Raw genomic sequence first — 24090 nt, 5'->3', positions numbered from 1 at the left:
TCTTGAGAAAATGATAACTTAAGGGTCTTTAAGTATTAAGATCAAACTAACAGGTGAAAGTCACTTTTTAGTGACAACTTCAAGAACTGCCTTGAGGTGACAAGAGATATTTAAAGACAAAAAATATCACAGTAGTTTCTAAGTAACAAAGAGATGGCCAAGGCCTACTTAAGCTGCTGTGAAGGGAAGGGTTTACAAATTGTTGTGAAAGAGGTGAGGACAGTAGGGTTTTCATTCTCTAGCAGCAGCTAAGAACAGAAAAAGAATAAAAACATAGAGACAATGAGGGTTGGATTCAACAATACAAGGCATTACAAAAAGGATGACATCAGCCAGAGGGAAGGATATATATTTATCAACACTGATTTGGCATATACAGTCCCAACTTACACATGGATCATATTTCAAATATTTGTAAATCATAATTCTGAACACAATTGCCAAGAAAACTAATTTTTGAAAAAGTAGGTAAGCTTGCAGATGACCTACAGTAACTTCTAATAATTTGTCATTATTTCTATTTTTCTAGCTGAAATTCGGTTGCCGGAAGCCACCTCCCTACCATCTTCTCACACAACTGAGAGTCCCAACAAGAGGAATTCCCCTCCGACCTGTTGGCCACCACCATCTCAGCAGCACAGAAAATTCTGGATCCCTACTCCTCATGGAGGTGAGGCCAAAGGAGAGTCATCTGCTATCCAGAGCCATTGTTCTGCCATGGCAGTTTTACATATGAGAGATATGCCTAAATCAGACAGTTGGATTTCAGAAGGCTGCTTGCACCCTGATTCACCAATGTTCTTGTGATGGGAAACTGCCAAGAGACAATTAAGGTGGTCAGTACATGCTGATAAATGTATCCCCATATGGAATCACAGAGACTTCATCATGTCCAATGGGTACAATGGAACACCTGCAGCACATGTATGTAGCACTACACAAACAGCAGGAGCTCAAAGATGCCGCCAACAGAAAAGGTACAGTGAGGAAAGGCATGGGAAGAAATCATTCAAACCACAAAATTTGTTGGGGTCTGTAAGAGAACAGTAAAAAATAAAACCCTTTGTCCTATTCCTCTTGAAATGCCCTTTCCGGGACTTACTTGGCAGTACAGTGGTTAAGACTCCACCCTTCCAATGCAGGGGACACAGGTTCAATCCCTGGTTGGGGAACTAAGACCCCACATGCCCTGCGGCACGGCCAAAAAATTAAAATTAAAATTAAAAAAAGAAAGAAAGAAACTAAGTTAAAAAAAAGAAATGCCCTTTCTGATGAGACCTTCCCTATCCTTCAAGAGTCAACCAAGTGCTGCCATCTCTGAGAGGTTTATCCTGAAAGTCCCAAGCAGCTGGGAGCTTCCATGTCTGTGTTCCAATAGCACTTGTATTAATTATCACAATGCTTATTAAATTGCTATAGTTTATCTACGTTTGTTTCCTCAGTAGGTGTCTTCTCAAATAATGGAATATTTTATTCATCTTGGCATTCTCAATACCTTGTACAGTGCTTGGCAGATAGAAGGGTCCAGTAAGTATTTGCTGAGTGAATGGATTTCTTCCAATGTTAGAAGAAACAGTAAAATAATCAAATAAGCAAATCCAAAATGAATTAATCTGCCAGTCTTGCTACTAAGAAAATGGGCTCTGGGACTTCCTTGGTGGCGCAGTGGTTAAGAATCCGCCTGCCAATACAGGGGACATGGGTTCAATCCCTGGTCCAGGAAGATCCCACATGCAGCGGAGCAACTAAGCCCGTGCACCACAACTACTGAGCCTGTGCTCTAGAGCCCACGAGCCACAACTACTGAAGCCCATATGCCTAGAGCCCGTGCTCCACAACAAGAGAAGCCACCACAATGAGAGGCCCGCGCACTGCAATGAAGAGTAGCCCCCGCTCGCCGCAACTAGAGAAAGCCCGCACGCAGCAACGAAGACCCAATATAGCCAAAAATTAATTTTTTTAAAAAGGAAAAAAAAAAGAAAATGGGATCTAAGCATGAAACCTCAAAGTGGCCTACCCAGTGGATCTGAATGCACTGAGTATCTAAGGCAGACAAATTCAACTGCAAGTAGATAAGAAATGCATAGTGAATATTCTGCTTGTCCCTTTCCATCACATTTTTAAAATGTTATAAGGAATATTTTTTATTGGGCATGCAAAATCCCCAGTGATGGGGATTATTACATGTTGTATTTGGCATTTCTGACATCTAAAGAAATACTTAAATCAAACTGAACCTAGATACAGGGTTCAGCAATATTCCGAAGAAAAACTATTCAAATCCTCCAGGGGAAATAAAGGGTTCCAACCAAGTTCTGATCACAGCTAAGGAATTAAAGCTGACTTAAAAGCTCTAGTGCACATAAATCAGAAGCGTTCCTCGTGCTAGCCACCAAATGAATGGTTCACAGGAGGGGGAGCAGCCACAGAAACCCCACACCGTTAAGATGTAAACAGGAGGGAATGCTACAGTGGTACAAGACATGTTAGGTAAGGGAGCTGACAAGTCTTTGGAAGCTACTTATTTTCTTTTTGGCAGTTGATGAGAATCCACATTAAAGCATGAGACAAAGAAACATGGATATGTACTACTGTCTAAAGTAAAATTTTTGTCTTAGTGGTTGCTTACCTGATCTTGCAAAAGTATTTTTATATTTTTACTTCCTCAAATTATAATACTAGGAAGGCCCTAAAAATGATCAACTCAAACCCCGTAATTTTAGAAATAAGGAAACAAAGGTCTACAAGGGCAAATGATTTGCCAAAGGTCATACTGGTGATCAGAGGCAGAGTCTGAACTCAAACTGAGTTCTCCAGTCTCCCCAACTTAGAGTTCTCTGCACTAGATGAAGAATTTTCACATCCTAACATGCCCTATTAGAGTCTGGTCCTACACACACACACACACACACGTGTGTGTGTATACACCACATAGCTACACACTTACTTTTGCAGCACTAGAAAAACTAGGGCTGTTCAGAAACATACTAAAAAAGTATCAGTTAATTGGAAAGACTAGTCCTGTGATAAGGCATTCACGTTTTCTGAATGACCCACTGAAACACCAAATCCCCATGTCTATGTTTATATTTATCTTAATATGAAGCATAATGGTTAAGAGCCTGGGCTGTGGAGTAAGAGACCTGCCTGTAATCCCCCGATTCCAGCTCTGACATTCAATTAGTCATGTAACCATGGACAAATTAGCTTAACCTTTTTAAACTTCAGTTTCCTCAACCATAAAACTGAAAAAACATACTGACTTGTATGGTACTTGTGAGGATTCAACAGATGATGGCTGTAAAGGGCTCTGCCCAGGTCCCAAGACGTACTCAGTAATTTAGCTATTATTATCATTACCACTGCCTACTAATCTCTGTGCTGTCTACAAAAGTGCCCCAACAAAAGTTTTCTGTATATTTCCCTCCCCCAGCCTCTCTCTTTCTCTCTCTCACATTCACACACACACAATCCCAATTATATAGTATCTTCTTTTGAACACAGAGTACAGCAGTCCAAGAACCCTATTCAAGGAAAGTCTTTTTGCTTTTCTTTTTTGGAAATCAAACTCTTAACCCAAAATTAATTTTTAAATTCTACAACGTTCAATGCCAATAATGAGAATTTAGAATTTAAAAACACAAATTGTTTTCTGGTTCTCACACTTTTCCATTCCTTCAAACAAGGTAAGTTTGGTTGCCTAACTTCTGCAAAGAGGAAATGCAACTGACTCAGAAAATGAATCCCCCTGCTTCCCTGAGTACCCTTTTGGTGTTCAGACACAAAGGACACTCTCTATCTCATTTATGGTGACAGTGAGAGTGAACTATTTCCAAGATTTACTGTGCATTTATGTTTTAACTCTATTAGAATCTGAAAATAACACAACTATAAAAGGCCCCCTTTCCATGTATATAATCATGCCTCAAATAAAGTATTCCACCTTCCCCACATTCCTTAAAATGCTGAGTTTACCAAAAGTGTAGTATACTAGCAGGAGAGTATCATTAATACTTAAAATCAAAGAAATGACCTTTCAAGCTGTTTTATTTCTTAAAACAATAATTTAAGCAGCTAACTCCTCTGGTCTAAATTCCATTGCTAATTATTCATGTCTATGTTGCTCACTGGACAAGTGAAAGGATACATTTAGATACCTTCATTTTAATAGCCAAATACATCTAAATGAAATTTACTTCATTTTATTGTAAATCTCAGTATTCTCTTTGAAGGTGTTATTGTCTGGGTTCCTAGAGTTCTCTGAAATTTCAGTTGCAGAATATATAATTTCATTTGAAAGTAAATCAATACTAGAAACAAATTATTTGATCATCATCTTTTTATAAAAGATTAAACAGCCACAAATTTTATTTTACCAGGACTAAAATGCATTAAATTACATTTCACTGACATAAGATCAAAAGAGCTCCATAAATACAATGATTCGTTTTACCAGAGTGAGGTTATAAGAAGCCGAAAAACATTCCCTCTGGAGCACAAAAACTGTTTTAAGTAATTTTAAAACGCTCTTGACATTTCATCCATTTTTTTAAAAAACAGTTCTTCCTATAAACAATATCATTAGAGGCTACTGGAAAACAAGCCCGAAGAATTATAAACAAGAAGTTAATTTTTCCAAAATGCAATGCTACCTACTTTTTGGTTATCATGAATGACAAAGAAATGTTCATATATTATACATTCAGCTAATTTTAAATTGTATAATTCTTCTAAAATTATTCTTAGCCTAAATTAAAACTTGACCATGAGATATAAAATGTGGTCAAAAGTACCTCTTGCTAGTAAACAACATTATAGTTTTTCATAAAATGTAAACTCCAAGCTAATAAAATCTGTATGTTTTATTAGCTTAAATTGGTAATTTATGAAAATAGAACTGGTTTTCCTCAGAGAGATTAGAGAGAATTTAAGATCACCAGAATTTTATAAAAAAGATGACAGACCGGTCAAATGCACTACAATGTCTAATCTCATGGGATCAGGGATTTTATGAATATGCCCCAAATTACATAATATTGGGGAACAGGGAGATGGTGTAAGGCCTTTAACAAATATCGTATGGGAAGTTAACAAGGATAACTTTTAAAATATGTACGGTATTACAGAGTAGTACTTCAGTGAGAAATATAATTAAACAACAGAGTCAACATCTCCAGAAGCTGATTTCTCAAGTGTCACCAGACTACCCATTCTGCTAAAGAGTACTTTTAAAGACATGCAGCACCCACTGTATCAAGTTTTCAAATCCCTACCTTCTGCATATACCAGTACTGCTTTACTGCTGCATATGAGCACTGAAATGCACATTCCAAATTAATGAGAATCACTATCTTCTTCCTCTTAGAGTCCATTTTAAGTTATTTCAGAAAGATATCTCAGTAAATCTAAGAAAAATGTTCAATAGGTAGATCCTTCCCTCGCCAATATTTAGAATACTAAAGTATTTATAAATATGGCTCCACCCCAACCCAGGTAACTTCAGCTTTATGAATGGTTTCATCTTTTTAGTGCTAATATAGTTCTGAACACACCCTCCTGTGTGATTTGGGGGAAAAAAAGCAATTATCTTAAACGTTAAACAGCAGCTAACCAAACTACCAGTGATGTTCAAGTAAACCTACTTTGTTTATAATAAAATCTAAAGATTATATAACAAGCTTTGACGTTCTCTTTCCAGCAGTTTCCTACAGTGTCAAAGGCGATAAAGACAACATCCGTTTTTAGAAGAGGAAAACAAGGAGTTAATAAATTATATTTTCTCAACTAAGAAATGCCTTTCTCTTTTGTCAATATCACAAGCTATTCACCTAGTGACAAAGGAAAAATGAACACTTTACCTGCCGGTTTCGGAAACTAAATTGGGAGCATTACCAGTCATAGACTTAATATTCCTAGGGAAGAATATCTGAAGCAAAGAGATTATTGAAAGTTCATTGCCACCTGCTACATTTGGGGGGAACGGCCTGAACAGGACTCCCCTATATGTCATCAGCCTTTTTCCTCACCACCCACCCTGCACCAAACCCCCATTGTTCTAGGTAAAACTCACAGCTAATGATATCGAAAGAGTAACTACTACGTTTCTGCAGCAGGTGATCACCAGGAGGAACTCTTCAGAACCACACTGACTTGCTGATTTCTTTCCCCCAAATAAAATCCGAATTTAATCGTAAATCAATCACAAGCTGGTGGGGGAAAAGGATCCCAGCTTCCCTTCCAGACTGATGGATGTCAGTCCAGAGGCGGTTGAGGAAAGCCCCAGAAGGTTCCCATAATAAATCGACCTCCCTTAAATATCGTTTAAACTGACGTTTCATAACGAAATTTTAAAGAAATCTGGCACCGAAACCCCTGAAATAAAAAGTACACAGCTCCCTTGCCCGACGAGCGGCGCCAGAAGAGACAGAGGCAGCGGCTCGCGGGGTCTCGTGCGGGCCTGGCCCCCTCGGCACCAGCTCCTCCCCGAGCCCGGCCGGCCGGACCCAGGCCGGAGGGAGGCTGCCCACCTGCCCGGCGCCGCCGCCCGCTCGACGCCGACACTCACCCATCCTTCCGCTTGGCTTTGTAGACGTGACCATAAGTGCCTCGGCCAACTTTGCAGCCCTCGTATTCAAACAGGTCCTCGACCCGCTCCCGCTCGCTGCTCAGCTTCACTTTAAAGTCATAGTCCATTGTCACGGCCTGTGAGGCCGGGGAGCGGGGTCGCGGCGCCGCGGGGCGGGGGTGGGGACCGGGGAGGCTCCGGTAGCCGCGGCCCCCGGGAACCCGCCCGCTCTACGCCCGGCGGCCGCAGCGCCGGCCCGGCCGCGGCGGCAGGAGCAGGAGGAGGCCCCGCGAGGGCGCCGGGGACATCCAGGGGGGCGGCGGGGTGGGGGCCTGCCGAGGGGGACAGCGCGGTCCCCGGACGCAGGAGGGCGAGGGACGAGGGCTGGGGGCGGGGAGCGCGGTCGCTGCCCTTGTCCCCGCGGGTTCCGGGGCGCCGGACCCTGAGCTCGGGCCGCGCGCTCGGCCCCTGCGGCGGGCAGCGGCAGGACGGCGCGGCGAACTGCCCCTCGGGCGCTCGCGCCTCGCCGCGCTCACACACGCTCACACTCACTCACTCGCTCGCTCGCTCGCTCGCCCGCTCTCCCATCCACTCAGACAGAAAGGGAGCGCCGCACAACAGCCGGTACCTCCTCAGAGAGCGGAGGGAGGGGACTCGCGGAACACGGCCGCGCTGTCGCAAAAACGTCGCGAAGCCTCGGACTGCTCGGCCCTCCCTTCGGCCCGCGCCGCGCCGGCCGGCCGGCCTCCCCGACCCGGCCCCGCTCCCCGAGGGCTGCGCGGACAGAGCACGGTGGCCGCTGCCCAGACCGGCCCCCACACTCACCACGTGGGGCGTCCCGGCGGTGGCCGCGACCCCAGACTACAACGCCCAGAATGCACGCGCCGCCGCCGTGGCCGGCCCTCCTACGGCTCCGCCCCCCCGCGGTGGGGTTGTGGCAGCGTTGCATGATGGGATTCGTAGTCCAAGGGGAGGTGAGTCGTTTTACAGCGATGTCGCTAGTCTGATTTGGGCTAGAAACTTAACCAAAGAAATTCAAGTGTGAGGGAGGCTAGTTTGTATTAGAATCACATTTTGCGCCACTTCCGAGCTCCAGAGTTTAAAGGGCATTATCGTTAAAGAAAAAAGTCGAAGTATTTGGTCAACAGCTCACAGACTATTACTTGGTGTATTCTTGTCGTTCCCAGTCTGATAAGGGCTGCACAAAGATAGCAATGTGCTGACACACATTACAAACATCAGTAAAAGTGAGTCCGCGAGGAGTGGCCACGCTGCTTCTGAAGAGTATCATTCTTGTGACAGACGGCCATCCAAATGCGTCCCATCCTTTCAGAGGGGACGTTATTTTGCGTATGACCTCCGCACCACTGCCCATACGAGCAGCAATTTTTAGCCATGATTACAGCAATGGATCTAAATCCATGGAAACGGTTGATAGTTTTAAGGTAGGAAAGGTGTCAGCTGGAGGAGTCCTGATATCTTGATAATAATCTCTCATGTTGTTTTATCCCCCTTATTTAGATGTCTGATTTTCATTTTTTGATTTTATATTAATTTTGTATTTATATTTATTTTACTTTTCCCAATTGCTATCGTTTCCACGAAAGCTCTCCACCTCCCAAAGGACATATAATCGCTCCCACTTTTAACCTCCGTCACACATTTTTTTCACTTTTCCTGTGGTACTCATCAAATTCTGTTTTGTCTTTTATTTCCTCTCCCTTGCTCGATTATAAATTCCTCTAGGAAGTAATATTTGCATCTTCCATAACACCTAGTATCATGGCTTGATTTTGGTGCCCAGTAAACATTTGTTGAATTAATGAGTAAGGATGTTTGTGTCAAAAATATCTAGGTACAAATGATGACCATGATACCATTTTATGAAAAATCCTCAGAAGGGCTCTTATGCGGACTTCCCTGGAGAAAATAGTGACTTCACCACTGCTTTAAACGAAGTTGTTTTTCCTAGTACATCAAATACTGTTTAGCGTTTAAGCACCACGACCGGTTAGGCGGGCCTGGGTTTGAATCTTAATGTGCCATTTATTAGCAGTGTGTCCCTGGACCCTCAATTCCTTTCTTTGCAAAATGGAGATATAAAAGACCTCAGCTTAGAGGAAGTGCACCGGAAAATTAAGCTTTCATGAATGGGTCGTTGTATGTTTCCACTCAGTGATGTCAGTTGGGTGATTCTCTAGCGGGACTGCTCCTTTGCATAGTTACAGAATTCAGTTTTCTTCCCTAAATATGGATTTAGAATAGACTCTTCCTGAAACGTATATATTTTGTATTTCTTCAGTGCTGTGCCGTTTTTGTCCAAGTATTTACTCATAGATCTTGAGAAACCAAACCACCACGCTGGAGAAAAGGTTGTGAAGAAGCGTGAGACTGGGCTTGCCCCCACCTCACCCCTGCACCTGTCTCCCACAGCCCCTGCACACGCTAGTCCTGAACCCTGAAGGTCTCTGCCTTCTTAAACTGTACTTTTGACTACTGCTTTGACTCTGTCCGCCCTGTGGATGAGGATAAGACCTTCCCATGAAGAAACGGAGTGTTTTTTAAAAAATAAAAATTGTATGGATTTAAGAGGTACGACGTGATGTTTTGAGACACATATACGTAGTGAAATGATTACTATAGTCAAGCTAACTAACAGTATTGTTACTGTGAGTAATCCCGGGACAGGAAGGGACACCAGCCTTGGACCAGGGAAGAGAAAGGCTCGCTTTGGTCTGTGCAGCTGTGGTGTGAGTTAGGGGTCTGGACTTCAGGTCGGGGGCACACGGTGGTGTGAGGTAAGCTGGCCCCTTAAAGGAGCATCAGGATGGGGAGGAAAGGAAGAGAGAGCCACTAGGGCCCTTTAAAGGGGAGCTTGGCTAATGTGTTAGGAGAAGTAATATCTAATATCCAGCTTGAAGTTTTCCTTTTCTGTGTGGTAATTCCCTTCTGTTATCCCCGAGATATCAGCTGGGTCTTACCTATGGAGCCTGTGTCCAGGCTTGGAGGAAAGGAAAGGGCAGCAGCCAGAGACTCAATCACGGGAGATAAGAAGTAGCCTGCAGAGCCAAAGCAATGAGCTGGGAAGCCCTTGGGGCACATGCTTGTATTCCAAAAAGTTGAGGGAGGGAACCTGGTTTTGGAAAGGACTTCCTGTAGATCAGGGGGCCCCAACCCCCAGGCCATGGACTGGAACCCCGTGGCCTGTTAGGAACCAGGGCAGGTGAGCAAAGCTTCATCTGTATTTACAGCCGCTCCCCCATTGCTCGCATTACCACCTGAGCTCCGCCTCCTGTCAGATCAGCAGTGGCTTTCGATCCTCTTAGGGGCGCGAACCCCGCTGTGAACTGCGCCTGCGCGGGGCCTAGGGTGCGCGCTCTTCATGAGAATCGAATGCCTGATGATCGGAGGTGGGGCTGAGGCAGTGAGGCCAGCGCTGGAGAGCGGCTGCGAATACAGATGATCATTAGCAGAGAGGTTCGACTGCACAGAGACCATCATAAATCAATGGCTTGCAGACTCATCAGTGAGTGGCAAGTGACAATTAAGCTGCATCTTACAGAGTAGACTGGACATAAGCAACACACTTCAGGCGTCACTGTCTCCCGTCGCCCCCAGATGGGACCATCTAGTTGCAGGAAAACAAGCTCAGGGCTCCCACTGATTCTGCATTACGGTGAGTTGTATAATTATTTCATTATATATTACAACGTAATAATAACAGAAATAAAGTGCACAACTCACCATAATGCACTTGAATCATCCTGAAACCATACCCACCCCCATCCGTGGAAAACTCGTCTTCCACGAAACCGGTCTCCGGTGCCAGAAAGGTTGGGGACCCCGCTATAGATCAAAGAATCAGGTTCAGACTTAACTGTTATTTGACTGAATTGGACACATCAGGGACCTAAGAGCTGCTGTTTCCGTTGGATTTTTCAGCCTCTGGTCCTCCTGATATCACGTCTCTCTGCTCCACGGTGACCTCCAGTGACACAGTGGAGTCTGTGACCCTCATTGGTCCGTGTCCCAGACAATGCGCAAATCACGCTCATGCTTCTTTTCTTAAAATGTGGCTCTTTTCATTCTAAATTTAACATCTCCGGTCTAAACATGCCTCTCAGACACCAGCCTCACATTTCCACCGCCTCCTGTTCGGCCTCAGGGGATAATGTGCTGTCATCGCAAACATAAAATTTCTGAAACTGAACATACCATACTGTGTCCTGAACCTCCCAGTTCCCCAGCACGGCGATGCCAGTAGACAGACGTTCTGTTGTTTTCCTGCCAACCCCACGAGCTCAGGTCTTCATTAGCTGCTCAGCGTGCTTCGTGTCCATGCCAAGTATACTTTTGTCCAGTCCTCCAAGGCTGGGCGCTTCCTCATACCATATCTGACCTTGGCAGGCCTACCCATCCTCCAAGATACACTTCAAATGCCTGAGTTAGTCATGCAGCCTTTCCTGGTTCTTACCACTGACTATGAGCTTTCTCTGCCGTGAACTCCTACCCCAGCCCTGGCACCACTGCACTTTATTTGTAACTCACATGGAAACATCACAGCTACCTTGTATCGTAGTCATTTCGTTTAGGTCCTTAAAAAAGTATATCTTTCCTTTAATAACCACCTGAATGACTGAGTCTGTAACTTATCTCGTGGCTCCCCGCAGTACCCAGGACGTAGTTTGCAGAATTATTTAGAATTAGAATGTTTCACTGGCTTGGTTTCTATCAAGATGGAAATGGACCTTAATAGTAATAAAAGGGGGGCCGTCACTTTAAACCATTTGGCATTTTTCTCCAGTCCCGCCTCTGAACACATACTTTTTTGCAGCATGCAGAAGGGTTTGGTGCTTCGTGATATATGAACGTTAAGGGTCCTCCTGGGTCTTCTCAGTGTTGATCACTTGCTGACTCTACAACTTTTAATTCCGTTTTCTCACTCAGTATCAAAGTGTGATGTAAAAGGAAAATATCTACTCTCCCGTCCTGCAGGTAGAACACTCATCACCTTTATTAAGCATCTATCTTTGAGTGTAGTGTTAGACACAAGAAATGGCAAGTTAAATCAATCAATGCTCTAGTCTTCTATAATTTTTCAAAGAAAATACTGATGCAGAAAGTTTCTCAACTAACTCTATAAGCATCCAGAATTTAATTTAGACCTTAGAAACAGTCAGAACAAAAAAAAAAAAAAAAAACACTTTCAAAAATAACTTCCTTTCTCTCCTTCATCATGTGAGTGTCATTTGTTCTCACAGAGTCATTTGCTCCACATGACTCAACACGTGACCACTAACAGTTGCTGAATTTGATGTAAGATGCCTGTCATTAGAGAATAATTGATTCTGCTTCTCAATTCTAGTTCTGAAAACCCCAGGAAGGGCTCTGGACCAACTAGGTTAGGGGCCCATCCTGGACCACTGAAGTGTGGCCACAGAGGCAGGGTCATATAAGAACATGAGAGCGCCTTCATTCGGAGGGATGAGGGAGAAGCGGGTGGGGAGCTCACAGGAGAAGGGAGAAAGCTCGAAGTACCACGAAGAAGTAAAACAGGGCAACGAGATGGAAAGTGGGTCCGGGAGGAGATTACTTAAATTGGGTGGATAGCCAAAGGCCCTCTGAGATGATCTGAGCGATGAGGAGCAAAAGCTGCTAAGAGGGGACTTCCCTGGTGGCGCAGTGGCTGAGAGTCCGCCTGCCGATGCGGGGGACGCGGGTTCGTGCCCCGGTCCGGGAAGATCCCACGTGCCGCAGGGCGGCTGGGCCCGTGAGCCGTGGCCGCCGAGCCTGCGCGTCCGGAGCCTGTGCTCCGCCACGGGAGAGGCCACAACGGTGAGAGGCCCGCGTACGGGGCTGCGGGGGGTAAGCAAAGTGGTTCAGGTGAATGCGTCAGAGGGACAGCAGGTGCAAAGGCCTTGAGCTGGGAGCCAGGGAGCAGAAAGGAGGCTTGTGTGACAGGAGTGTCGTGAGTGAGGGGGGAGGTCGTGTGAGATAAGGACAAAGAGGTGGACAGGCGCAAGGTTATAGAGCCTTTTAACCCACTTCCCCGCTCATCAATCTCACCCCTCCTTACATTGCCTGGGAGAGCTCTCAAAGGGCAAAGGTGAAAGCATAAGGTCTCTTGAAGCCTGAGCTCTAGAACTCACACAGCATCGCTTCTACCACATTCTGTTGGTGAAAGCAAAACTCAAGACCAGCCCAGATTCAAAGGGTGGGCGTGTAGACTCCACCTCTTGTTAGTAGAAAGTGCAGAATATCATCCATGCCTTTCAGTCTACCCAGGCACAGATACATATGAATCCGTAGGGCTTCCCTGGTGGCGCAGTGGTTGAGAATCCGCCTGCCGATGCAGGAGACACGGGTTCGTGCCCTGGTCCGGGAAGATCCCACATGCCGCGGAGCAACTAAGCCCGTGAGCCATGGCCGCTAGGCCTGTGCGTCCGGAGCCTGTGCTCCGCAACGGGAGAGGCCACAACAGTGAGAGGCCCGCATACCGCAAAAAAAAAAAAAAAAAAAAAAAAGAAAACATATGAATCTGTAGATTTGGTGCAAGTAGTTCCTTTTCAGATGGCTTTGGTTTTCTCTCGAAGCTAAAAGAAAAGTTCACCTGCTGTGAATGAGCAGACGGGTGGAAGGAGAGAAAGCAATGGTTTCCTATCTGAAAAGACTGTGGGTTGAAAACAATCTCTGGGCAGAATCAGAGAGATAGCTGGCAGATCATCGAAGGACTTCAAGCCAATGTCAAGGGCCCGTTTGCAGGTGCGGCTATGCATTGTATCAATATCCATCTGCCTTGTTGTGAGATTTTCATCACCAGCACTCAACAGCCCAGGTGGAACCGGGAAAAGACAGATGTTGGATTCATCCGGGGTTAGGGCCCTGCCAGCTGGGTGTGATGCAAAGATGAGGGGCGGGGAGGAGGATTACGGGCAGGAGAGTGGGTAGAATAACAGACCAGGACAGTAAGCTGAGTAAGGAGGAAAATGAAGACAGGATTTCCCCTCTTATATCCTAATACTAGCCTGCAGTTTTTCATTTAATTTTTTGCAAAGTGATTTTAAAAATAAATACCTACCCTCATTCCTTGCTCCATTAATATCTGTGTATGGAGCCAAGACCCTTCCATCAAATACATACTAAATAAAACAGACAGCTGAAAAAATAATATAACAGGTTAAAATTGATTTCTCCTTTTCTTAGCTAAAGGATTCCCATTCCAGTGACCGGTAAGACCATCCCAAACGGAAAACCTCTCCCATTTGGTTTTTTTTTTTTTTTTTTTTTGCGGTACGCGGGCCTCTCACTGTTGTGGCCTCTCCCGTTGCGGAGCACAGGCTCCGGACGCGCAGGCGCAGCGGCCACGGCTCACGGGCTTAGTTGCTCCGCGGCACGTGGGATCTTCCCGGACCGGGGCACGAACCCGTGTCTCCGGCATCGGCAGGCGGATTCTCAACCACTGCGCCACCAGGGAAGCCCTCTCCCATTTGTTGATGATGAATTCTGCTCTCATGTTCTATAAGTATTAAAGAAAGTTTACCTCTTTAAATTGATATTCAGTACTATAATCTTGTCCTTTTTTCCTCTGCTGGGCACCTGTTTTTCTTGAATAAGCATATGACTTTAATTTTCAGTTCAAAATATACTTTGCCACACAACAGCGTAGCAAGTGATCTCTAGAACACCGTTTAGGTTTGTGTTCAGTTTTTCAAGGTGTAACATTACTCTGGATTCTCCTCTCGTTCCAATGTTTCACCTTCCAGGTAGCTGGACTATGTTACTTAGACCCAATCACGAGAAACACTGAGTCTTTTCGGGCTGGTTTCTGTGCAAAACTGGATCTCCTGTGAGCCACAGAGCTCTCTTTCTACCGAACATAAACACACTTAGGTCATCTCTGCAACCACCTGATACTTGATACCTGGGGTTACTTGTTTCCGTGCAACTCCGCGCCCAGAACCTCTGGGGCTTTCTCACCCTTAGTAGCCCTTCCCCCTTACCAGCCAAGGTCAAGTTCCATCAGATATTGTCCTTCTTGCTCTGAAACCCTACATCCTGTTTAAGTTTTAAAATGCTGTTTTATTTACGTCATTACTCTGCTCAGAAATCTTCAAGGACCCCGTGTGACCTCTCATCACCTACAGCATAAAGTTCAAACTCCTTCCTCTAATATTCCAGCCTCTGTATTTACTTTAGCCTGACTTATGAAAATACCTTAAGGCAGCTTGCAATAGAAATGTTAGAATTAGATGAATTAGCTCCACATAGCTAAGTTTCCCACAATCTGAGCTCTTCTGTTATCTCTAGTACTGTTCTAGCCTGTTTCTCCTGTGCTGCTTCCCATCAAATAAAACAGTGGTTCTCGACCTTGGGTGTCCACTGGAAACACCTGGTGGATCATCCGAGCAATGCTGGTGTAATTGACCTGGGCTACAGCTGGGTGTTGGGATTTTTAAAGCTCCCTGGTGATCCTAATGAGCCTTCAAGGTTGAGAACTGCTACATTAGGACAAGTTTATTGATTCTCCCTGAAACATTCGTCATTCCCCTCCTTCCCTATCCACACTCCCCCTTTCTTCTTTACTTCTCTGAACCCTACCCGCTCTTTGATATCCAACTCAGGTGCTGCTGGGATCTTAACTTATCACCCAATGCCAATACATTCTCATAGCAATACCGTGTTTATACTTATTTGGCACTTTGCATATACTTCTTTTTGTGTGTTTATCCTGTCTCTTCCATGGGATTCTAAGGTGTAGAAGGACAGGGCCTGCATTTTATAGCTCTTTTTGTCCCCAGAACCTATCACAATGCCTTGCAAACTAGGTACCATTGTGTGATTCATGGGAGATGGTGATGGTGATGATGATAATGGTGATGATGGTGCCGGTGGTGATGGTGATGATGATGACAGTGATGGTGATGGTGATGGTGGTGATGGTGATGATGATGACAGTGATGGTGATGGTGATGTTGGTGATGGTGATGATGGTGGTGATGATGATGATGGAGATGGTGATGTTGGTGATGGTGATGACAGTGATGGTGATGATGGTGATGGTGAAGATGGTTGATGGTGATGATGGTGATGATGGTGGTGGTGACGATGATGATGGAGATGGAGATGGTGATGTTGGTGATGGTGATAGTGATGGTGATGGTGATGACAGTGATGGTGATGATATTGGTGATGGTGATGATGGTGATGGTGAAGATGGTGATGATGATGGTGATGATGGTGATGATGATGGAGATGGAGATGGTGATGTTGGTGATGGTGATGGTGATGACAGTGATGGTGATGATGTTGGTGATGGTGATGACAGTGATGGTGATGATGTTGGTGATGGTGATGATGGTGATGGTGATGATGATGACAATAATGAGGATGATGGTGATGGTGGTGGTGACGATGATGACGATAATGAGGATGGTGGTGATGATGATGACAGTGATGGTGATGATGATGGAGATGGTAATGATGGTGGTAGTGATGTTGGTGATGGTGATGATGTTGGTGATGTTGGTGATGGTGATGGTGATGACGATAATGAGGATGATGGTGATGATGGTGGTGGTGATGGTGATGATGATAATGAGGATGATGGTGGTGATGATGATGGTGGTGATGATGATGATGGAGATGGTGATGTTGGTGATGATGATGACAGTGATGGTGATGATGATGGAGATGGTGATGTTGGTGATGGTGATGGTGATGATGATGATGGTGATGATGATGATAGTGTTGATGGTGTGGCAGATGCCAAGTCAATGCTCTCACCATATCCGTTCAGATTTCTTTCTCTCTTTGTGGAGTTACCACCCTTAGGCTGCTGGAATGCCTTTTCACACACAAAACTGAAGTTCTGGGAATTAAGCTCACCCCCAGCTCAGTGACTGTGAGTGCAAGTATGAATACTCCAGCTCTCATGACCTCTGATTGGAACCACACTGGGGTAACCTGCGCTGTCTCCTGTGTCCCACTGAATTTAGGTCCAAACTGGTATTAAACCCTGACTTAGGCTTCTTTTTTCCCAATTCTACTCCCTCACTCCCTTACCGGTGTTTCCTGGGAACACTTCCTAAATCATTTTCACATGAATCCTTGCCTAAGGTTCTGCTTTTTGGGGGGTAGGAGGGAGCCAACCTAGGACAGATGATAATATGATAGTAATAGCAGCTAATATTTATAGAATATTTTCTACATGCAAGGCATTAACTCATTTAATCCTCAGAATTAGGTAGGTACTATGGTTATACTCATTTTACAGATTAGGAAATTGAGGCATGCGGAGATTAAGTAATTTGCAAAAGGTCACACAGATAACCAAAGAAGGAACTGAAAAAAGAAAAGGATAAACCTATAGGTCAGGCACAGTAGGGGATCAAATAAAATGAAAAATGAATTTCAATCAATTACCACTTAAGCTTTATGGGCAACTTAGAAACTAAACCATCATGTATAATAGTATCAGTTATGGCCTTGGGACCAGCTGCAGCAGCAGGGACTGTAGTTTGGCCCATCACCCTCCTCTTATAAAATTTCCCAGAAATTGTGGCTAATAAGAATTCTGGAGGAACTGTGCTTAGATGGATTACCTTTATGCCAAAAGCAAGCGATCTGAACATTGCAAGACAGCGCCCTGCCCAAACCCACTTATATGCTAGTGCATCTGTGCCCCAGCTGCCGTGAGCATTGGATAACCATTCCAGATGCCGCCTTCTCTTGTCCTCCTGCATCGAAGACCTCATCCAGGGGTAGTGGGGGTACAAAAAGCTGGCCTTCTTGGATAACACTTGCTGGTGAATTGTGTGGGATCAGCTGAGGCTCATTCTTACTTCCTTGTCTTCCTGGCCAATCCTGCTTCCTTCACTCGCCTTTTCCAGAGAGCACTCCCCTCATACAATCACTTGAACAGGAATCCTTGTTTCAGGCTCTGTTTCTAGAGAACCTGACCCAAGACAGTCTCTGGCGGAACTGGACAGGTGAGATTGATGAGAATGACATTGGATACTTTCGACCTCCTTGCTCAGCCTCCATTCTTCCCTTCTTCGGGTGCGCCATCTTGTATAAAGCCTGGAACACTAAAAATGACATTACCCAGGCTTTCTTGCAACCACAGTTCTGGATGCAAATTAGGTTCTGCCAGTTAAAAGCGTTCAACAGGATGTGGAAAACTGTGCTGAAGCAGAAGCTGTATTTCTGCCCGCTTTGGGCTGTTTCCTGATGGTAAGCAAGGCTCCGGAGTGTGAGGATTTTCTGCAGTAGTGATTCAGCATGGTTACCATCTTTGACGGCGTTAAGAGATAACCCGTGGCTCTGGGAACAGAGGATTTCTGCTGTTGGCTTCCAGAGCGCTGTACGACAGCAGCAGATGCCGCACGTTCCTGAACCCAGGACTCCAGTGGCGACCTCAGAGGTGGTAGCTCTCCTCTGAGGTCGGTCCTGAACATGTGTGGGAGTTGGTCTGAGGCTCAACCCACAGCCCACACGCCTCTGTCCATTGAAATGATTCTGTAGGTGCCTAATTCCCTGTAATAAATACCTTTCTGCTTTAAAAATGTAGAGTGATTTTTGCATCCTGCCTTGAATCCTGGCTGATTCAGAGGAAGCAGTTTTAGCTGCAAGAACCCCGGTAAAATAACCTAATTAAAGACAGAGAATGATGGAAAGGCATAGGAGAATCACACAGACCCATTTGTGGACAAAGTAACGGAGCCCCTAGGGAATTGGCAAGCTCTCTGTTCCTTTTCTAATTACTGTTTACTTGCTCATGGCCGCCATCTGAGAGGTCTTAGCCTTTTCATCTCTATGACCTTTCAGTTCTTTTACTCACAGTTAACCGACCAAACCTCCATGACATAATTCCACATTCCCAGAAAATCTGGAACATGTACCTTATCTCAAATAGCCGTGGCCAGAGAGGTGGGGTCACATGGTCTAGAGTGGCTCCTTCCAAGCAGCTGGCAGGTTCTCTGGAAGGAAATGATGGAAATCTCTAGAACACAGGTTTAGGAGCTTGAGTGCTCCATTTCCCTGGGCACATGCTTCTATGTGGAGGAATTTCTGATAGAGTAAAACTAAGCTGTTAATGTAGGGGGTGCATTAGTTTGCTACGGCTGCCATAACAAAACACCATAGACTGAGCGGCTTAAACAACAGAAATTTATTTCTCACTGTTCCGGAGGTTGGAAGTCCAAGATCAAGCTGTTAGCAGGTTTCGTTTCTCCTGAGGCCTCTCTCCTAAGCTTGCAGATGGCTGCCTCCTTGCTGTGCCTGTACATGGCCTTTCCTCAGGCCCTATCTCCAAATTAAGTCACATTCTGAGATGGGGGCCGGGGGAGATTGGGGTTTCAAAATCTGAGTGGAGGGGCCCATTCAACCCATAACAGGGGGTGTCCTTGAAGGTGGTTTTCATATGCAGAAAAAGGCTATTAAGAAGTTTCTCTTTAGGAATGGAGCGCTGACCCAGGCTGCAATGTGGATGGCCCTTTAAAACAGTGCTAAGTGAAAGAAGCCAGGTGTAAAAGGCTGCTATTGCATGATTCCATCCATAGGAAATGTCCTACAGGCAAATGCACAGAGATAGAAAGTGTCTTAGTGACTACCAGGGGCCGGGAGTGGGGTGGGAAGGAATGGAATGACTGCTGATGGGTGTGAGATTTCTTTTAGGGGTGATGAAAATATTCCAAAATTAGACTGTGGTGATGACTGCACAACTCCGTGCATATAGTAAAAATCACTGCATTGTACACTTTAAATGGGTGAATTGGGGCTTCCCTGGTGGCGCAGTGGTGGAGAGTCCGCCTGCCGACGCAGGGGACGTGGGTTCGTGCCCCGGTCCAGGAAGATCCCACATGCCCCAGAGCGGCTGGGCCCATGAGCCATGGCCGCTGAGCCTGCGTGTCCGGAGCCTGTGCTCCGCAACGGGAGAGGCCACAACAGTGAGAGGCCAGCGTATCGCAAAAAAAAAAAAAAAAAAAAAAAAAAAAAAAAAAAAAAAAAAAGGGTGAATTGTATGGTATGTGAATTATAGCTCAATAAAGCTCTTTTAAAAAAATATTTTAAGAGGAAATTAATAAAATACTCTTTTAAAAAATCTTTGCTTTAAACAGTTAATATTCAACTTATCAAATTCCAATTCAATGCCCTACTTAAACCTTAGGCTTTTATCTAGTTTACAGCTCTCATTATTCTAGTAATAAGTAAACTTTAACAGTCATTTGGAATTAGACTTTGACTAAATTTAGATCTCATTCACATACTTATTTAATTAATCATCTTCAAACAAACATTTTAAAGTTTATAAATGTAATATTTTTTCATTCATAAGTACTTCAAATGTTGGATTTAATGTCCTCCTGAATCCATAAGTACTTCAAATGTTGGATTTAATGTCTTCCTGAATCCTTAAATAATAATCTTAAAATTAATCAGAAAACAATATGATGAGCCTAAATTTCTCTTAGCTGTTCTTATACTGTCCACAAACTTATTAAGATTTCAACTTAAGGGAATTCCTTGGTGGTCCAGTGGTTAGAACTCCGGGCTTTCAATGCCGTGGGCCCGGGTTCAATCCCTGGTGGGGGAATTAAGATCCTGCAAGCCAGGCAGCACAGCAAAAAAAAAAAGATTTAAACATAAAAGTCTAAATCAACATCTCAGTTTGGATTTTAAATTTTAATTAAGGCCGTCATTCCAAGAATCCAAAATCACTAAAACACTATAAGTACATAAAATAGCAAATATACAGAAAATCCTTTTAATGTTATGGTTTGAATTCTTTTATACCTTTTTATTCTTCATTGTAAAAAGTCCTGGAGTTAAAATACGCCTACACACTAAAAAGGCCAGGTAGCATCCCAGTAAACGAGATTAATTAGACCAAAGATTTTTATGAAAGCTGGAAATACATATCTCCAGAATGATCCATCTCTCTGTCCCAATTATCATATGTAGAACCCTTTTTTTTTTTTTTTTTTTTTTTTGTGGTATGCGGGCCTCTCACTGTTGTGGCCTCTCCCGTTGCGGAGCACAGGCTCCGGACACACAGGCTCAGCGGCCATGGCTCACGGGCTTAGTTGCTCCGCGGCATGTGGGATCTTCCCGGACCAGGGCACGAACCCGTGTCTCCTGCATCGGCAGGCGGATTCTCAACCACTGCGCCACCAGGGAAGCCCTGTAGAACCCTTTTATAGTCACTTTGTCTTGGGCTACAAAATTGAAGCAAGGTATTGGATTCGAGTTCCATACATTACCTGACTATCTATCCACAGAAATCTGCAGCCTCCCACCAGGTAAATCATTTGATTAGACTTTATGTTTTTTGACTCTTAGTATATATACACGTCTTTTCAGTTTAACGTTTTAAAGTATTCGCACCTGATGGCGTATTACACTCATTACAACTCGTATAGGTATTTTAAATGATTTCTGCTTGAATTTTGGATATCTCACATGTGGTTTTCTCAGACGTGTACTCAGAATTCCTGAGGTCATTGTACTAACATGCATTAATCCTGTTTGTAACGAGTTTGCATTTTTCTCTGCTCATCCGCACAGCTGGCTGAGGGGCATTTGGTGCCAGGCGCCATGCTGTGCTCTGGGACTCTAAAAATGAATAAATCCATTTGTTTGAACAGAAGGAGTTTGGACTCTTAGATGGGAGAGAACTATAAATGAACAGAAAATCATTGTAGGTACTCGTTCAGTGGCTGTCTTTTTCCATTCAAAAGGAGAGCACGAGCCTGGTTTGTCTTATCTTCTGCTGTTATCATTAGCACCTAATTCCTAATGGCAGCCAGTAAATATTTGTTAAGTAAATGAGTAAGTGCTAAAATAATTATACAGAGGAACCTATGGGAGCCACCACACTAGGGACATGGGCCTCGTTTCATGCGTGGCTGGAGGTTGGGGTTAGAGTACCACTTCAGAGGTATCAGGAAAAACATCCCTTGACCATGAGATATGAAATGAGTCCTGGGAGATAAAGGAAATTAGGTGTAAGTGGGGTTGGGGGTTGCTTAATTGAACTTCAAGTAGTTCCAGAATGCCAGGAAGCGCCCAGTCTGTAGTGGTATACAGCAGAGATATCGTGAAGGGCCTTGAAGACTGCATCATTTATATATTTCCATTTTAGTATCTATAACAATATGCCGATTTTAAAAAAATCTTGTCCCTTCTACCCCTACTACACTGGAAGCTCATGGACGCTGAAGTTTGTTACCCAGGCGCTAAGCATGAGGGCCGGGATAGATTGGCTCCTCCAAAGTTAAGGCAGGAATGAATGAATGAATGAATGAATGAATGAATGAACGAACGAATGAAGAGTCACAGCACGGTGAGCACCGTGCAATGATTAAATCTTCTAGAGGGTAGGGAAGTCGGGGAGCCTATACCAGGCTGGGCAGGTACTCAGTCAAGGGCGTAGCTTGTGGTGAGGCGAGTTTGGTAAGCGTCACATCTCAGAAATAAAACCAGAGACACGACTGTGGGGAGGGGCGTGGGTTCAAAGTGCATTCCTAGCGGGAATTCACTTTCTTCACTGAAACCCGAGTAAAGGCACTCGAGAATTGATTAGGGTTTGTAATTTCCGATTGACAATAAGGGAAAGCGCCTGGGTGGTGAGCTACGTGGTACGCAGGCAGTCAAGGGACAAGAACAGACCGCTGGGTTGCACTCCAGCCCAAGGCGTCCTTGGGGCGCCGCACTCCGGCTGGAGAGGCGTCCACGTGACATCAGTGCTGGCGCGAGCGCCCAAGGCCGGAACGCGGCACACGGCATCCGGGATCCCGCCGGACGCAGTTTCCACTCGTACCGGCGAGCGCCCGGCGGCGGCTCAGCGCCTCCTGTCGCGCAGGGGGCGGCCCGGCCGCAGGGAGAGACGGGTGGGGCCTGCCGTCCCTCCTCCAGAGCCTCCGCTCCGGCTGGACCGTCCCGCTGCAGCAGGCTTCTCTTCAGCAGACGAGCAGAGGGCGCAGCGGCCTCCGGAGGCGCGGATGCGAGCCCCGCCCGCCACCCGGTCACAGCCTCCGGGGCCGCCCGCTTCTCTCCAGGTAGCGGGAAGACAGCCAGGTCCCCGGCATAGTGAGCTCGGGGGAAGCTCCGGGTCCTCCGCGCCTTCCGGGAGACGCGGGGACCGCAGGCCCTCCCTGGGCCCCGCCTCTCCTGATTGGCTACCTGCGGTCTAGATGCCCTGCCCTGGCCGGTGATTGGCTCCTAGGCCCCGCTGTCACTGGCTTCCTTGTGGGAATCTAGGTCGCTAAGGGAAGCGTTACTCCAGGCCCTGTTGGGGAGAGGTTGGTTGGGCCCAAGTCCAGTTTGTTTATTGTACTGGGGGCCCTACCCCGGCGCGAGCTTCCGTTGCAACGGCCAGGAAGGGAACCAGTATCGGGACGGAGGGCTGGGGTGGCGAGCGAGTGAGGGTTTAGAAGTAAGCTGGAGGCCCCTAAGCCTGGCAACACCCGAGTGGGAGCCGGGTGGGAAGGAAGGCCTTGAGAGAGGAGTTGTCCTCCCAGGAGGGGTGACGGTGGAGGAAAGAAAGGCCTAGTTTCTGTTGTGGCAGGAACGGGCCGTGCGGGAGATTTCCATGACCTAGTTGTTTGGGGATCTCATTTTCTAGGTGAGTTTCTAACAGAATCCACTGGAGATTTTGCCTTGACTTTACAGTAGAGTTGGGAGACGACTAGCCGGTCCTAGCCTTCAAAGAGGCAACTTATTGAATAATTCAACTCTCTTTTATCGCTTCAGATGGGCAGCTGTCACAAAAAGGACAAACAGTGGAAGGATGGATACCATTGCATATATTAAAAGCATGTTGAAAGGCAAGTAAGGTATTCACGTGGATTCAATTGTGGTTAATTGTACGGGAAAATTACCACTTAAGGAGAAGCTCTTAAAGTTTTGAATAATATTAAAGTAGCTTGACTTTATGATAGGTTTCAGATATTTAAACTGTTTAATACAAAAATCTCATTACTGCTGTACCTACCAAATATGCTCTTTGCTGATGATGGTCTAGTCCTAATTATTCTGAAAATGGAAAGAAATCTGGAGTTTTTAATAATGTTCATTTGCATGTGACTGGATAGTGCTACTAGGTCTTTCCTTTTAAAAAATGATATAGGGATCACTGTGAAAAAAATCCTTTGAAGTTGTAATTTAACGTCAGAATGTGCATGAGATCGGTTAGTTGCTAACTCATACCATAGTTTAGACTTGTAGGCTAATTTCACTCTGTTTTTAAAGTAGTTTGCTTATGAAACACTGAGTCCTGGTTACCGAAGTTGCTTCCCTGGTCACCTAGTCATTCGATCCTGCAGCCTCTATTCAGTCATGTGCTGTATTACACATACCCTTTGGTGACATACCAGAAATTGTCGAGGAATGGTTTATTTCAGCCACAGAACACCCAGATTAGCTCTCGAAGGTAGACCTGGGCCCTACCCTGGAAAATTCTGACCTAGGCTTGGGGATGAGCTCTGGGCATCTGTATTTTTAAAAATGTCCTCAAGGGAGTTTGA

General features: G+C 45.3%; 2 protein-coding genes across 18 annotated transcripts in view; one reads left to right on the top strand and one right to left on the bottom strand.

Moving 5' to 3' along the window:
• CDK8 (cyclin dependent kinase 8) overlaps positions 1-6793 on the bottom strand; it is a 176960-nt gene extending 170167 nt beyond the window's left edge. For 2 of the 3 annotated variants that reach the window (XM_059042102.2, XM_059042103.2), the window contains exon 1: positions 6566-6791. In XM_059042102.2, the coding sequence (XP_058898085.1) occupies positions 6566-6693 (128 nt within the window). In that variant the 5' untranslated portion in view covers positions 6694-6791. Of the gene's footprint in view, positions 1-6565 lie in introns of all 3 variants that reach the window. The other variant, XM_067016833.1, reaches the window with a different exon arrangement.
• A 15552-nt stretch (positions 6794-22345) lies between these two features.
• RNF6 (ring finger protein 6) overlaps positions 22346-24090 on the top strand; it is a 102219-nt gene continuing 100474 nt past the window's right edge. For 4 of the 15 annotated variants that reach the window (XM_067016725.1, XM_067016722.1, XM_067016716.1 and 1 more), the window contains exons 1-2: positions 22346-22623; positions 23318-23391. Coding sequence is in view for 6 of the 15 variants with exons in the window: in XM_067016718.1 (XP_066872819.1) it covers positions 23355-23391 (37 nt within the window). In the remaining 9 variants the exon portion in view is untranslated. Of the gene's footprint in view, positions 22624-22792; positions 23190-23317; positions 23401-24090 lie in introns of those variants that run through there. The other 11 variants (XM_067016719.1, XM_067016720.1, XM_067016715.1 and 8 more) reach the window with 6 other exon arrangements.

Source organism: Kogia breviceps, chromosome 16 (genome assembly GCF_026419965.1).
Source record: "Kogia breviceps isolate mKogBre1 chromosome 16, mKogBre1 haplotype 1, whole genome shotgun sequence".
NCBI classification, from domain to species: domain Eukaryota; kingdom Metazoa; phylum Chordata; class Mammalia; order Artiodactyla; family Physeteridae; genus Kogia; species Kogia breviceps.
Note: the sequence above shows the minus strand (reverse complement) of the source record. Positions and strands in the feature narration are given on the sequence as shown.